Source organism: Galleria mellonella, unplaced genomic scaffold (assembly GCF_026898425.1).
Source record: "Galleria mellonella isolate WM207_F2 unplaced genomic scaffold, CSIRO_AGI_GalMel_v1 utg778, whole genome shotgun sequence".
NCBI classification, from domain to species: domain Eukaryota; kingdom Metazoa; phylum Arthropoda; class Insecta; order Lepidoptera; family Pyralidae; genus Galleria; species Galleria mellonella.
In genome coordinates, this window is record NW_026442150.1 from 518124 (window position 1) to 533470 (window position 15347).

Here is a 15347-nt window from a genome sequence, read left to right on the forward strand (position 1 = left end):
AAAACGCAAGAGTAAAAAAAACCATTCAATTGTATTTTTTTTATGTCTATTACTTCATAACTCTGTCAGTTGTAAACGTTAGTTTTCAGAAACCGGGTGAAGGTAGACCTGATCCCTTATATTGCTAGCAATGGGGCTGTTATTACCCATTGCTAGCAATCCCTTCCCCCCTTGAGTAATTCAGTGGCACTTATCAATAAGTTTCATGTCAACTTACCTGGCTGTACAGCTCAACGGAGGACTCCCCCTTCAACTGGTGGCCGGTCAGGTAAGTATTATGGCTGCTGGCTATGTAGTACTGGCTGAGTGGACCGCTCATCTGCTTGGAGATATCCCTGCTTAGCTCCTCGTCGTCAGTTTTGGGGGGCTTGCTGGGGAAATGTGAGTCGTGAGCCGATGGTGGAAGGACCACAATACAATCGAGTTTTAGGGGTTCATTTATTAAATTTATAAAAAAGAAATTATTGTATGGGAAACATAAAGTTAAAATTATTTTTATAGATAGATAGACACTATTGTTCCCTCCATAAGATTACAATAGTAAACTTATTATAGATACAAACAATTACAAGAAATGATCACAGTGAGACAACAATGGGCGGCCTTATCGCTGAGAGCGATCTCTTGCAGCCAACCTTTGGATGGAGAGGAGTTATAAACAGTTTGATTGAAAAAAAAATTTATGTCATATATATATACACTATGTCATGTTAACTGGTAGAGAATGTCATATGGAATTAAGCTTGCCACTAGTGCAAAGTATTATTGTGCAATAAATAAAGTAAAATACCATAAAATAAAAATAAAGCAGTTAAACGACGTCTGTACATAAGAGATTTTTGAGAAAAAATAATATAAGAGGTCTTTATAAGACCAAAAGAAGCCAAAATGGTAATTTATTAATCCCAGACTTAAAAGCGGTATCGAACCTAAGTCTTAGGAGAGATTTTGCCTCACTCTGCGTGTTCTACCGCTTGTACAACGGATTGTGCTCAGAGGAATTATTCAATATGATGCCTACGGCCACTTTATGCCATCGTACAGTTTGCCATCGGCAGGGAGTTCATCCTCATACCCCAAAACCTAGATAGTCGCGCACAATGCGGTTTCAGAGATGTTTCCTCCCTCGAACGCTCAGGTTATGGAATGAGCTGTCAAAGTTCTTCCAGGAGTTTCTTCAGGGTCGGCGACTCGCGCGTATTTTTCTGTTATTGCAGGCGTTCATAGGCTACAGTGATCGTTTACCATCAGACGGGCTGTATGACTACCTCCATGATATAAAAACCAATTTAATATAATATCTACATAATAAAATAATAAAAATTACATAGATACTTATTAATTTTATGCAACTTAGAATGGCAAACAAGTTGACGGCCCACCTGATGCAAAGTGGTAACCGTCGCCTATAGACATGAGCAGTACTATGGACATAACAGATTACTATGTCGCCCATGATACACCTCATGCGTTAATTAAACATACTATTTTATATCTATACATGTTATATATAGGTACTTTTATAGGATATGAAAGGATAAAATATTACCTAATGAAATTGTTAGCTCTCCTTTGCTCAGGCACGAATGCGTAGTTGTCCTTGTCCGTGAGAAATCTTACGAACCCCTCGAAAGAGAGGCAGTGTTCAGAGCGCAACGTCGAGTCCGGTTCGTGTCTCTGAAAAGGGCAAGAAAATGTAAGAATCCAACATAATCATTCACCAGAGGGAGACTTTGTACAAAAGACGTTTGCTTGGACATCTCTGTTCCGTTCGTGTTTCTACCGTGACGCAGTTGTTTGCATGGCTGTGTTTCGGTTTGAAGGGTGGGATATGGCAGTGAATTTACAGGGTACAGAGGAATAACACCTGAGTCCTCAGGAATGGCAACGCATGGGAGGTATCATGGGCGAAACAGTATACTCTGTTATGTTCATGGTACCGCTCATGTCTACAGGCGACGGTTACCACTTTCCACCACGTGGGCTGTCAGCTTGTTTGCCAATCTAAGTTGCATAAAAAAAGTTGCATTAAGTTCCCTTTATCGCCTCTTAAGACACCCACTGGGAAAGAAGAGGTGGCCCATTCCATGGCGGGACCATTTTACGGTTAATGCGAATAGACAAAATAAATTTAAAAGGCCGGCAGCACACCTGCAATGCCGCTGGTGTTGTGGGTGATCATGGACGGCTGTAGTCACATACCATCAGGTGAGCCGCATGCTTGTTTGCCATCTGTGTTGTGAAAAAAAAAGATCTAACCTGAATTATATCTCTCAGCTGATCCTCAGTCTTTGGTTCATTTTGTCTTGTCTCACAGAATTTGCCTAGCGTTGGCATCGACAGTACCCTGCCGCTCACGTCTGGGCACGCCCCTGCAAATAGTAACGGGTTAGATTAGAAAAAGCGGTCAACAGCGAATCTAACCCGGATATCGAGGGTTCCGTACAAATTATTTTTCGTCAAGATCAACTGCGTTCATTTCCAATACACATTATATTAATTAATTATTAATATTTTACTATTTAATTTACTTATGAATGTCTCGTACATTAGTCGAGTGAAATTAGTGGTCGAGTGAAATTAGTAGTCGAGTGAAATTAGTAGTCGAGTGAAATTAGTAGTCAGATGAAATTAGTAGTCGAGTGAAATTAGAAGTCGCATGAAATCAGAACTCGAGTGAAATTAGAAGTCGCATGAAATTAGTAGTCGAGTGAAATTAGTAGTCGAGTGAAATTAGTAGTCGGATGAAATTAGTAGTCGAGTGAAATTAGTAGTCGAGTGAAATTAGTAGTCGGGCGAAATTAGTAGTCGGGTGAAATTAGTAGTAGAGTGAAATTAGTAGTCGAGTGAAATTAGTAGTCGAGTGAAATTAGTAGTCGGGTGAAATTAGTAGTCGGGTGAAATTAGTAGTCGGGTGATATTAGTAGTCGAGTGAAATTAGTAGTCGGGTGAAATTAGTAGTCAGATGAAATTAGTAGTCAGATGAAATTTGTAGTCGGGTGAAATTAGTAGTCGAGTGAAATTAGTAGTCCGGTGATTTGAAAATCATTCGAATAATCCCAATTGATTGCTTAGTCGAATAATTAGTAGATTAGTAAAGTTGCGCATCGCTTTAATATTTCGAGTAACACACGCGACCTTTCCAAGGGTCGCGACCTCCAGTTGAGAAATGATGCTCTAAGGAACTTGGCTTGAAGATATATACTCACCAGGTAGAGCGGCGGCCGCCAGCAGGTCGAAAGCCTTCTTTCGACTCGCTTTATCACTGGGAGGTTCTAAGTCTAACGATCCATTCCTAGTTAATAGGCCTGTAAAGAACAAATGAATGAATGAAATCTGACTCTCTCTCTTTATTAATCCTCTCAGAGAGTAAAAATTATTAATTCCCTCTTGTGCCACCTACCCACTTCTACCTGTTCTCCTTTAACCAAAGCTTGTCTGTAAGAGATTGCCCTAGCGATAAGACCGCCTTTTGTACCTTTATGTGTATATTTCAATCTGTATTTATGTTACTGTATTTTACTTGAATTTTCTAATTGTCATTGTATATTTTTATGTTTTTTGTGCAATAAAGAATTAGTGAAGAAGAAAGGTAAAGACTGGTAAAGAACATGCGATTTAACTTGTCTTTTAACCCATAAATACCTGAAGTTTCAAATTTGATACCGGGTTTATAAATCGCATTGGGCGCCTACAATCGATTTTATTTTAATATTTGGCTGTTTACATGTTACCAAATGTTTTTTTCAAAATAAATAAAAATATCGTTTTGATTTTTTTTTTTACTATTTTTCCCCATTAGTAAACACAGTAAAGGGTACACTTATATATTTTTTTATTTGATTTAAAAAAACAGGCTTTTAAGGTTTAAACGGAAGTAAAGACTGGGCACTTTGTATAAAATACATGTTGGAATAAAGAACCCGATGGAAATTAATATAGATTATCCGACTAACATGGGCGATACCGGGGGGAAAGGGATTGTTAGTAACGGAGATTGAGAATCCCATTGCTAGCAATATACCCAACCAGGTCGACTTCCTTACGGTTCTCCCTGGAAACTATCATGGTTAATTCCTGATGAATTCATCATGATGGGCTGACTGGCCTGTTTTCATTCTCATCTATCACTCTTCACTAGTGCTCCGCCAGCGTAACCCGATAGCGCAGGCGGGGTTACCATACCATTTTCACCCATCAAAAAAAAAACATGGGCGATACCAAAGTGGTGGATATGCTTTTTCTCCGCCATCAATGTCCATATTGACGAATAAATCATCATCTTATTAGATTTCAACTGTCCAGTGCTGAGCATAAGATTCCTTGGAGGGATTTGCCAGTTGATACCACACTTGGCAGGTGGACTTTTGGACGAAAATGGAATGGCAACCCCGCCTGCGCTAACGGGATACGCTGGAGGGGCACTAGTGAAGGGTGATAGATGAGAATGAAAACAGGCCAGTTAGCTCATCATGATTTATTCCAATTGAATTAATCATGATAGTTTCCAGGAGGCCGACCTGGTTGGGTATATTGCTAGCAATGGAATTCTCAGACTCCATTACTAATAATCCCTTTCCTCCCTGGCAGGTGGACTGGCAACCGCAGCAAGGCTTTAGAGATATTTTAAGAGAGACCGTTCGAAAATTCCCTTAGTCCCCTCTTACGACGTCCACGGGAAAGGATGGGGTTGATCTATTCTATGCCGGGACCAGACGGCTCGATGAGGAAGGCAATAAGGAATGAATGTGGAACCCAATATACATATATAAATATCGTGGCGTTCCCTATATTACCAATTACTAGTAATTATGTCTAATAGAACTTACCAGTTCTAAAGGCAGCTTTTCCTCTAAACAATTCTGGGGAACTTCGACTCTTCTCTGTCCCCAGCAGGGGTGATTTATTTCTAGGCACTGCTAGTTGTTCGAACACATCACGCAATTCTGAACGCATTACTAAACTGGAAAAAAAGGGAAAAAATACGGTGAGTAGTGTTGGCAAACGAAATACAGAGCAAGAAACAACGGCGACCCTGTTGTCTGAGGGCCTACCATGAAATGTTTTTCGAAATTTCGGAGCCAAACAGATCACAAATTTGATGTAAAACTTACATAATACATGCCGTTTGGAAGTATTAAAAATTTATTTATTTATTTATTCATTAAAAATAATTATAACATTATAACAGCAAAAGCCAAATCAATGTTATAAACCTAGTGTGCTAACATATACAAAGTTATAATAAATGTGTTTAACCCGACTCTAGATATGTCTGAGCCGCTTCCAATATCTTTGGCAGGCTGCTACTAAATATATCAATGATGTTTATAATATTATTTAATAACCGTACTGCGTGAGTTAAGTGAGCGTGTTAAAGTAGGTTAGTTGTTAAAATATCGTTCCTTCGGACTTCTATGATAGGATGTATGATGAACGAAATGTTAAACTCCATTTATCGGTCCGATTTTGGTATAAACATAAACACGAAATCGAGTCCGAAAATTCGGGATTTCATTTCATGGTAGATCCGCTGGTCTCTAATTTTGGCCCCGATAATGGTGAGATGTTTAAACTACAGAAACAATGACACGTAGTGTTCCTTCTACGTACGTTGTTACCATTCGCTTGTTCATAACAATTACGTCCCGTGTGAAACTAGTGCTCACTGTTGTTCCTTTGTTTTGGAGTTTTGGGGCATTCCTTGATTGAACCGCGAAATGAACACTTGTGCTTATCGTAGCGGCAAACAAGTTGACGGCCCACCTTTTTTTTTTATACAACTTAGAACAACAAAGAAGCTGACGGCCCACTTGATGGAAAGTGGTAACCGTCGCCTATAGACATGAGCAGTACCGTGGACATAACAGAGTATACTGTTTCGCCCATGATATCCCCCATGTGTTGCCATTCCTGAGGACTCAGGTGTTATTCCTCTGTACCCTGTAAATTCACGCCATATCCCACCCTTCAAACCGAAACACAGCTATGCAAACACAACTGCTTCACGGTAGAAATACGAACGAGACAGAGGTACCCAAGCAATCGACTTTTGAACAAAGTCTCCCTCTGCCCACCTGATGAAAAGTGGTAACCATCGCCTATAAACATGAGCAGTACCGTTGCTTCTTTGCTTGACTCAAAAAATATTTGAAGCGATTTTTAAAAATCATTTCACCTATAGAAAGCTACATTATCAACAAGTAACATAAGCTATATACTATACCTTCATATGTATATACAGTAGAGGGTGGAAGGGATAGGTTGGCCAATACGAAAACAGCTGATTCAGAAAAATTGTCTGAATCAGATGACAGATTATTTTTCCATTGGAAATGCACCGCAGCCATATATAATAATTAAAGATTTTTAGTTTTAACAATGATTGTTAATATTTAAAATTTTACGATGCACACGACGCGCGACACCTACAGCACGTATAGGGAGACGAACGAAATAGAAATTTGATGCTAAAATTACATAATATTGCCGTTTAAAATTATTAAAAATATTAAAATATCGTTCCTTTGGACTATTAGGATAGGATTTATGATGAATGAACCGTTAAGCTCCATTTACTGGATCGATTTAGGTACGAACAAAAACACGAAATTGAGCCCGAAAATTCGGAATTTCATTTCATGGTAGGCCCCCAGTACTACAATCAATGGCGCTTCTTCAAAGGTAGTGTTCGTAAGCTCGTAGCGTTGACCTTATACCAGATAAGTCCGCGTGTCACAGTAGAATTTTAGCATGAATATTGCATTGTTGTTTTTTGGAATTTCATAGTATTTCATTATAAAATATTATTCTTTCTATTATTACATAATTACATAGATGACATAATTTTAAATAAAAAAAAAGCACTGAAAGAATTTCCACTGGTTTTGAATTCAGAATAACGGTCTAAATTCATTGTTTAAGTTTTTGCCAATCTATTGTTTACAGCCTGTATTATTTTTTAAAGAAATTGCATCTGGCGACCCAGATTATTATAAAAAAAAAAAAAAACTTAATATTCGACATTTTTTTTACAACACAGGAGCAAACGAGCATGCGGCTCAGCTGATGGTAAGTGACTACCGGCGCCCATGATCACCCACAACACCAGCGGCATTGCAGGTGTGCTGCTGGCCGTTTAAAAAGGAATATGCTCTTTTCTTGAGGGTTATGATATAGTATCGACATGGTGCTTACCTAAAACTTCTGAATAAGGCGACGAAGTCCATAAAATCTAATTGCGTATCGTAACCGACGGAGCCAGTCCTCAAGTGTTTCAGGTTCTCCCAAAATCTTTCGCTGGTCTCCAGTCTTCTTAAACTGGAAATGCAAAGCCATTTGTATTTTTTTATTTTTATACCACTGAGGTGGCAAACAAGCATACGGCCCACCTGATGGTAAGTGGTTACCGTAGCCTATGAACGACTGCAATACCAGAGGTATTACGCGTGCGTTGCCGACCCTGAAGAAACCTCTTTATCCCCCTTTTGAAGAATATAGTTTTGTATGGTAGAGCAACACCTTTACAACGATACAATAATCGAGCATTACACGGTAGATTCATCATCATCGCCATTGTAGTGATCACTATCACACAAAATGGGGATTTAACCATTGCTTGGGTACCTCTGTCCCATTCGTGTTTCAACTGTGAAGCAGTTGTGTTTGCATGGCTGTGTTTCGGTTTAAAGGGTGGGGATATGGCGTGAATTTACTGGGTACAGAGGAATAACACCTGAGTCCTCAGGAATGGCAACGCATGGGGGGTATCATGGGCGAAACAGTATACTCTGTTATGTCCATGATACTGCTTATGTCTATAGGCGACGGTTACCACTTTCCATCAGGTGGGCCGTCAGCTTGTTTGTCATTCTAAGTTGTATAAAAATAAAAAAAATCATTTATATATATATATATATATATATATATATATATATATATATATATATATGACGTATAGATATCGCTCAAACTGTTTATATAAAACTCCTCTCGGATAGCTGTCTCACCTACTCCTGTTCGGCGAGCCGGCCATGATGCTGGTAGCCGCCGCTGTCAGGCTGCTGTGCCGTGGGGCGCACGGGTGGTGTTGACTCATAGCAGCTGAGTACGAGCTGGGAAAGAAAGAGTTTTTTAAGCATAACTGAATAATTATAAAACTTTTCCGTAATTATAAAATCGTTTCGCGCATTAAATGTGTTACGATTTGCGCTATCCTGAATACCTCTCGCCGGGGGGAAGGGATTGTTAGTAACGGGGTCTAATGAACATATTGCTAGTAGTAATTTTTTTGTCGTAGTTGTTGTGTAGTTTGCCGAGCGTGGCACAACTGCTGGCGAAATTCCCCTTATGGGGAAGGCTTATGTTCAGCAGTGGACAGTGAACGGCTGAAATGGTGATGAATGATGGCCCGGTTTTTTTTTAATGGATGATAAGGGAATGGTTTCCAGGGGAACCGCGTGGAGGTCGACCTGATAGGGTATCAGGTCGACCTCCACGCGGTTACCCCCGGAAACCATCCTGAACAATTCTTGTTGAATTCGTTTAGATGGGCTAACTGACCTACTTCATTCTCACCTATCATCACTCACTGGTGCCTCCCCAGTGTATACCGATAGCGCAGGTGGGGTTACCATTCCATTATCACCAATAAAAAAAAATACCTCTCGCCACTTATAAATATTATGTTTATATTTTTATTTGGAGCGATACCTTCTCGGCCGTTTGTATTTCATAGAGCTTAGTGTATATTTATTGTATGCTCGTTCGAATTTAGTGCGTGTGCTAGTGCGCCAGTTGATTTCACTTCACAGAAAAACCCTCGCATTAAGTGGTTAAAATCACATAAATTATAATATTGTCAAAACTGCTGTTTTATTTGGATAGTTATTAAAAGTGAGTTCGAGTCACTTGCGTCTTCATCATCATCATCATCATCATCTCAGTCATTATCTGCCCGCTGCTGAACATAGGTCTCCCCCATAGACTGCCATACAAAACGGTTTTGTGCTACGTCCATCCTGCATTTTGGTGAGTGAGTATTTAAAATGAATGTGGCTTAACTGTGTTTTAGTGTGTGAGTATTTAAAATGAGCGTAACTCATTTGCGTCTCGTGAAGTGAGAATTAAAAAAAAGTGTGACTCATCGGCGTCTCGGTGAGTGAGTATTTAAAATGAGCGTGCTTACGTACATCTCGCTGAGTGAGTATTTAAAATCTAACTAACTCATCTGCGTCTCGCAGAATGAGTATTTAAAATGAGTGTGACTCATCTACGTTTCGCTGAGTGAGTATTTAAAATTAATGTAACTTTAACGTGTTTTGGTGAGTGTTTAAAATGAGCGGTAACATTTAAAATGTGTGGTAAATTCTTAAAAAAAATATATGATTATTCAGAAATGCTTATAATTAAGTTTACTTGAATAAAAAATATTTTCATTTTGATTATTTGTATATAGAATGTAAATCACCTGTGTCTCGGTGAGTGAGTTAGCACCACTTCATCCTCACTCCGAGTGCCTGACGTGTGCGTGGAGCCGTAACTCTTCGGCGAGCTTGTCTTCAGTTCTGATGTGGATTTGTTTTTCTGAAACAAATAAATAAAATATTATAGTTAAGGTAGTGAAATAACAATGTACCGAGGTATAACTCCCTAGTCCTAAGGAATGGCAGCGCATGAGTGACACAGTGTATTCAGTAATGCCCACGGTGTTTTCTGGTAGTGGGCCATCAAGTTTAAATCACATAAATAAACGAATAGAAATACAATCATTTGGCGTAAAGTCATTAGTAATTTATTCAAAAAACAATGTAAGTCAGATTCTTGTGTTACAGCTGCTTATGACTAAGGATCACATATTGATACCGAAACTAGTCGAGCTTTTTCTATTTAATTACATGTAATACAGAGGTACAGAAGAATAACAACCGAGTCCTCAGGAATAGCAACGCGTGGGGGGTATCATGGGCGAAACAGTATACTCTGTTATGTCCATGGTCCTGCTCATGTCTATAGGCAACGGTTACCACTTTCCATCAGGTGGGCCGTCAGCTTGTTTGCCATTCTAAGTTGTATAAAAAAAATTTAAGTTAACCGGTAGTTAATATATTAAAATGTATACTATGTCTGAAATTATGTATGATTTTATAATTAAAAGTATTAAATTAAATTGAATATTAGAAATATTATAATAATAATAATAAATATATTAAAAATTCAAAAAGATAATTAAAGTAACTAACAGTCCAAATCGGTCAACGGTTTTTGTAAATAAAACCTAAAAATAAACCCTAATATCTGACTTTCATTCAAGTGAAATAGGTCAAGGTCACTGCACTAGCTCTGACCTAAATAAAGCTAATTAGGTGGAAATTTCAAGGTCAAGGTCATCGAGTTATTGATTTAATATTAATTAATAAAGAGCTTACTAAGTTTTAAATTTTCATTAAATAAAATTAAATTTGATATTTTCAAGACATTTATGCGTTACGCATAAGACAACTATGGAATCTATGAATCTGTCTCCGCCTACCCTCTAAACGAAAAAAATATTATATTATTATTACATTATTGCATTAAAATATACATATGCAACGTATGGAGGTATCGTGGGCGAAACAGTATACTCTGTTATGTCCATGGTACTGCTCATGTGTATAGCGACGGTTACCACTTTCCATCAGCTGGGCCGTCAGCTTGTTTGCCATTCTAAGTTGTATAAAAAAAAACTATGGTCTTATAACTATTATGGAATCAAAACATAGTTCTACACAGTTTACATATACATTACATTACATTACATTACATTACATTACATATATATATATATATATATATATATATATATATATATATATATATATATATATAAATTATAAATATACAATAATACAAAAATACTTTTTTTTTACAACACAGGGGACAAACGAGCATGCAGCTCACCTGATGGTAAGTGACTATCGCCGCCAATGATCACCCGCAACACCAACGATATTGCACGTGTGCTGGCGGCCTTTTAAAAAGGAATATGCTCTTTGCTATGGTGCATCATACCTTAAATTTAATCCCTGTACTTCTAATGGAATCCGAGTGCGAGTCTGTGTAGGCCCCCTTGACGGGTGTGGAGTGCGACGAGCTGCCACATGTGCTCTCCCGTCCGCCGAATACCTGAAAAATAAAAATAAATAAGCTTGTTTAAAAATATTTTTGAAAATTCATCTTATAAGTTAGTTATAGAAGTCGCTGGCGGAAGACCCAAAAAGAAAAACCAATTTTATAAATATAACTAAATTTAATTCTAAAATTAATTATTACAATAATAAGTGTGTTCAGATCGATGTGTGATCCGTAAGTGAAGTCATATCGAATCAAACATAAAGGAAATGGGTATTTTTGCTGCGGGAATTGAAATGCTGACTGGACGCAGGTGTCTTTCTCGGTAGCGCACCTTCTTGCGTCGTGCTAGGTAGTCCGATCCGATCGCCGTTGAGGGTGTGTCGTAATACTTGATAGGTATCTACTGTGACAAGATTCTAAACAAACTTACATATATATTTCAAAGTAAACAAAAGCTTTAGCCGTGTGGTCCCGGCATAGAATAGGCCACCCCTTCCTTTCCCGTGGGTGTCGTAAGAGGCGACAAAGGGAAGGCGCGGGATGGGCAGCGGCGTTTCTCTTAAAACATCTGTAAAGCCTAACTGCGGTTGCCAATCCGCATGCTAAGCATGGCAACTACTGGCAAAACCCCTCAAGGGGAGGTTTATGTCCAGCAGTGGACATTATTTCCTCGTTTTGTATAATTCACGCTGTTAAGTAAATTTTTTATAGTTACTTACATTCTGTAAGAAAAACAAAAATATGTACTAAAATTGATAAAGTCTTGCAAGATAACGGCTTGCACGACGTTAAGCCTGTCTTCCGCCGCAGACACCCCATCGTAGATAAATGTGGCCACATTATAAAAGAAGAAAACGTGCTACGCAAAGTTGCCGATCTTCCGCCGACGATAGTAGTTCGACTACAGTTACAGCTACGATGACGGTAGTTCAACGATGTTTCTCGGTACCACGTGGATGTAATGGCCGATCTTCGGCGCAGTGTGACCGAGATTAGCGAATCTTATTCAATTTGTTATATTGACATTCCGTCGCGGATGATCGGCGACTAAAAATCGGCCTGATATGGCGCTAGTCTAATTGATTTTGGTAATACTCACCCTAATAGCATCAGAGACGAGTGGCTCGCAACAGCACCCGTCTTCGTAGTACAGTGCTGTGTACTTATTCTTCAGCCATGCTAAACTCCTATCAGCCAGCTTGGCTTGGCTCATCAGCGCTCGAATGACGGAGTGCAGTCCCACCGCCCACACCCTGGAACAAAGCTGAAGTGTTGCAAATGCTTTTGCCATCGTACAATTAGAGGAGTAAAAAAAGAATTCAGTTTAAACGAATATTTGAAACAACGTTTGAACAAATGTTAGCTTATTGGTGCCAAATTGTTACTCAGTTCCTCGTAAAATTATTTCATATAAATGACTGCAAGCTCCCCCTTGCTCCTTTTCCCAATAAATCCTTCTCTGAACCTCCACCTTCGTCTTTTAATACGACCATGGCTGTGGTATTTGGGCGACGGTAGCCACTTATCATCAGATGAGGCGCTAGGTCGTTTGTCCCTTGTGTTCTAAAAAAATCTTTTAGACTTTCTTTAGCCATGTAGGTCCCGGCATAGAATTGACCACCCCTTCTCCTTTCCCATAGATGTCGTAAGAGGCGACTAAGAAAGCTTATGGTGGAGGGATGGGCAGCAGCGTCCCTTTTAAAATATCACCAAAAGCCAAACTCCAAACCACCTGCCAAGCGTGGCAACTAGTGGCAAGTGGTGTGTCTAGTGTAAGTGGCTTGGAGTGTCTAACGTACTTTTTTTATGTTCTGAGGAATATAAAAAATCATCCAAATTGAGACCGTCCTTCTTTTTGAAGTTGATTAAAAATAAAAACGGTAGATGGCAGAGAGACAAAGAGAAAGAGAAAGAGAGAGAGATAAAGAGTTTGCTAAGTCAGCTAGTGAATATTTCTCACCTATAAGAGTAAGATGGTAGCACCAAATGCACAGTCCGGTTGTCGCTAAGCGTCCGGCCGTACACCAGGGAAATGATATGTGGTCCATGCGAACAGCTCTCGAGGCCGTGCCGTTTCGCGCAGGCGGTCAGCTCGGAGTAGTCTCTCGGTTCCAACAGCTTGCCACCGAGGCGCATGTCCTTCACGCACTGGAGGTCGATGAAGCTGTGATATAAAAATGATTAATTGTAATTCATCTTTATAAGCGAACACTAGCAGAACTTATACAGGTTTCCAAATTCCACCAAGTGTGAAAAATCATCAGCATTGACTTTTGTACTGAACTTGTTCCTAACAGTTTCATCATCACATTAGCCGTTAATTGTCCGTTTTGTTTGAGTTATTGGAATGGAGATAACTACCATGACTGATGACTGACTCTCACCCTTCTTCACCAACAATCCCCGCTTCGTTATCATGAACATTCGCCGTGTACTTCAGGGGTATAACTTCTTCAGGATTGTAGGAGAGGCTGACTTCTGGCTGTTGCATGTTTTCCGATGGAGTATCCCCTGTAAAATACTTGAAATTTAACATGGAAAGAAAAGACCAATGTATATACTAGTACATATGTTCATCACGCTTGTCTCCCATTGGGAAAGGCAAATATAATGGAACGCCAAATGCTTCGATTCAAACAGACTTTTCGCTTTCTCCATATTCAACAATCTATTCATACAAGCTAATGTATATTTGACTTGATAGGAAACCGACGCCGCAGCCCGTGGACGCTTGTAGCAGTACCAACATCATTCTCGTAGCGTTGTCCTTCGGGATGTGAAGATTTCGAGTAACAGTAATATCACTGTGTCTTACCCTCCCAACCAGAACATAGCGTACGAAGAAGCTGCTTGGCGGCAGAAACGGGTAAGACCCACGCAGACTTTGTTCAAAGTTCCTTTATGGACGGACTATAAAATTTAGCTGTGTGGTTCTGACATAAAAAGGATCAGCCCTTCGTTTCCCGTGGGTGTAGTAAGAGGCGACTAAGGAAACTTAATAGTCGAGGGATTGGCAGTAGCGTTCCTTTTAAAACATCACAAAAAGCCAAACTGCGGTTACCAAACCGCTTGCCAAGTGTAGCAACTACTGGCAAAATCCCCCAATAGGGGCATGTTTTGCAGTAGACAGTTAACGTTTGAAATGGTGATGATAAGATTTGGGTACATATGGATGGAAGTTAACACTTGGTACTCTCTGCTTTCTCATATGAGTTCTAATACATTACGTCACATCCGAGTTCCATGGGAGCAGAAACAATGGAACGCCAATTGCTTCGATCCGAATAGATTCCTTTCCCTTCTTCCACATCCTTCAATCTATTCTAAGCACAAAGGTTACGAGTACTTTGAACTTGACTCTTCTTCGCACATCACCTATTTGGTTAACAGACGTTCATAGAGGCAGATACCTACTGATATTATTACTAAACTGGAGATGATGATACAGTTTACTGCTGGGCAGAGCCCTTTATCTTCGATTCTTCACTTCCAGTTTTTTTATACAACTATGAATGGTAAACAAGCTGATGGCCCACCTAATGGAAAGTGGTAACCGTCGTCTATAGACATGAGCAGTACCATGGACGTAAGAGAGCATATTGTTTTGCTCATGATACCATGCGTTGCCATTCCTGAGGACTCGGATGTTATTCCTCTGTACCCTGTAAATTTACGCTATATCCCACTCTTCAAACCGAAACACAGCAATGCAAACACAACTGCTTCTCGGTAGAAACACGAAAGGAACAGAGGTACCCAAACAAATGACTTTTGTACAAAGTCTCCCTCTGGTTTACCAACTACCCTACCCTAGCCGCAGGATGTTCTATATAAGTTTGGCGATATACTATTAATTATATCTTTTGGAATACAGACCATGTTGTGTATGGGGTCTGTGGGCAGTTCTACACCAAGTGAGCAGCGCACAGGCTCGTTCCAACCGCAGCTGCGCAAGAGTGCCTCCCCATTCTGCCTCCCCTACTATACATGCGGTTCCATGATGCATTATCTGTAAATGATAAATATTTTACAAATAAATTAATTGCGATGTAAAAAATGTACCTTAAATCGTGTATGTAAACAGTGATGAAAGATGAGATGTATTGTAAATTGCATTAAATTGAAAATATTAGAGTTTAAAACCTAGAATCGTAAACTCTTACTACACTATGTTAGAAGTAAATTTTGGTACGCAACAGGCATTGGCATATTTAGGATTATCTTCTAGAGGG

At 39.4% G+C, this 15347-nt stretch overlaps 1 protein-coding gene across 1 annotated transcript in view; it reads right to left on the bottom strand.

Annotated features, from left to right (window-relative positions):
* LOC113509564 (1-phosphatidylinositol 4,5-bisphosphate phosphodiesterase epsilon-1-like) overlaps positions 1-15347 on the bottom strand; it is a 195406-nt gene that overhangs the window by 43002 nt on the left and 137057 nt on the right. The window contains exons 12-24 of the mRNA XM_052901273.1: positions 14992-15124; positions 13500-13626; positions 13076-13279; positions 12215-12368; positions 11053-11166; positions 9470-9585; positions 8010-8114; positions 7198-7320; positions 4830-4963; positions 3210-3308; positions 2260-2372; positions 1550-1677; positions 218-371 (exon numbers count right to left, since the gene is read on the bottom strand). Coding sequence (XP_052757233.1) covers positions 218-371; positions 1550-1677; positions 2260-2372; positions 3210-3308; positions 4830-4963; positions 7198-7320; positions 8010-8114; positions 9470-9585; positions 11053-11166; positions 12215-12368; positions 13076-13279; positions 13500-13626; positions 14992-15124 — 1704 coding nt within the window. The remainder of the gene's footprint in view (positions 1-217; positions 372-1549; positions 1678-2259; positions 2373-3209; positions 3309-4829; positions 4964-7197; positions 7321-8009; positions 8115-9469; positions 9586-11052; positions 11167-12214; positions 12369-13075; positions 13280-13499; positions 13627-14991; positions 15125-15347) is intronic.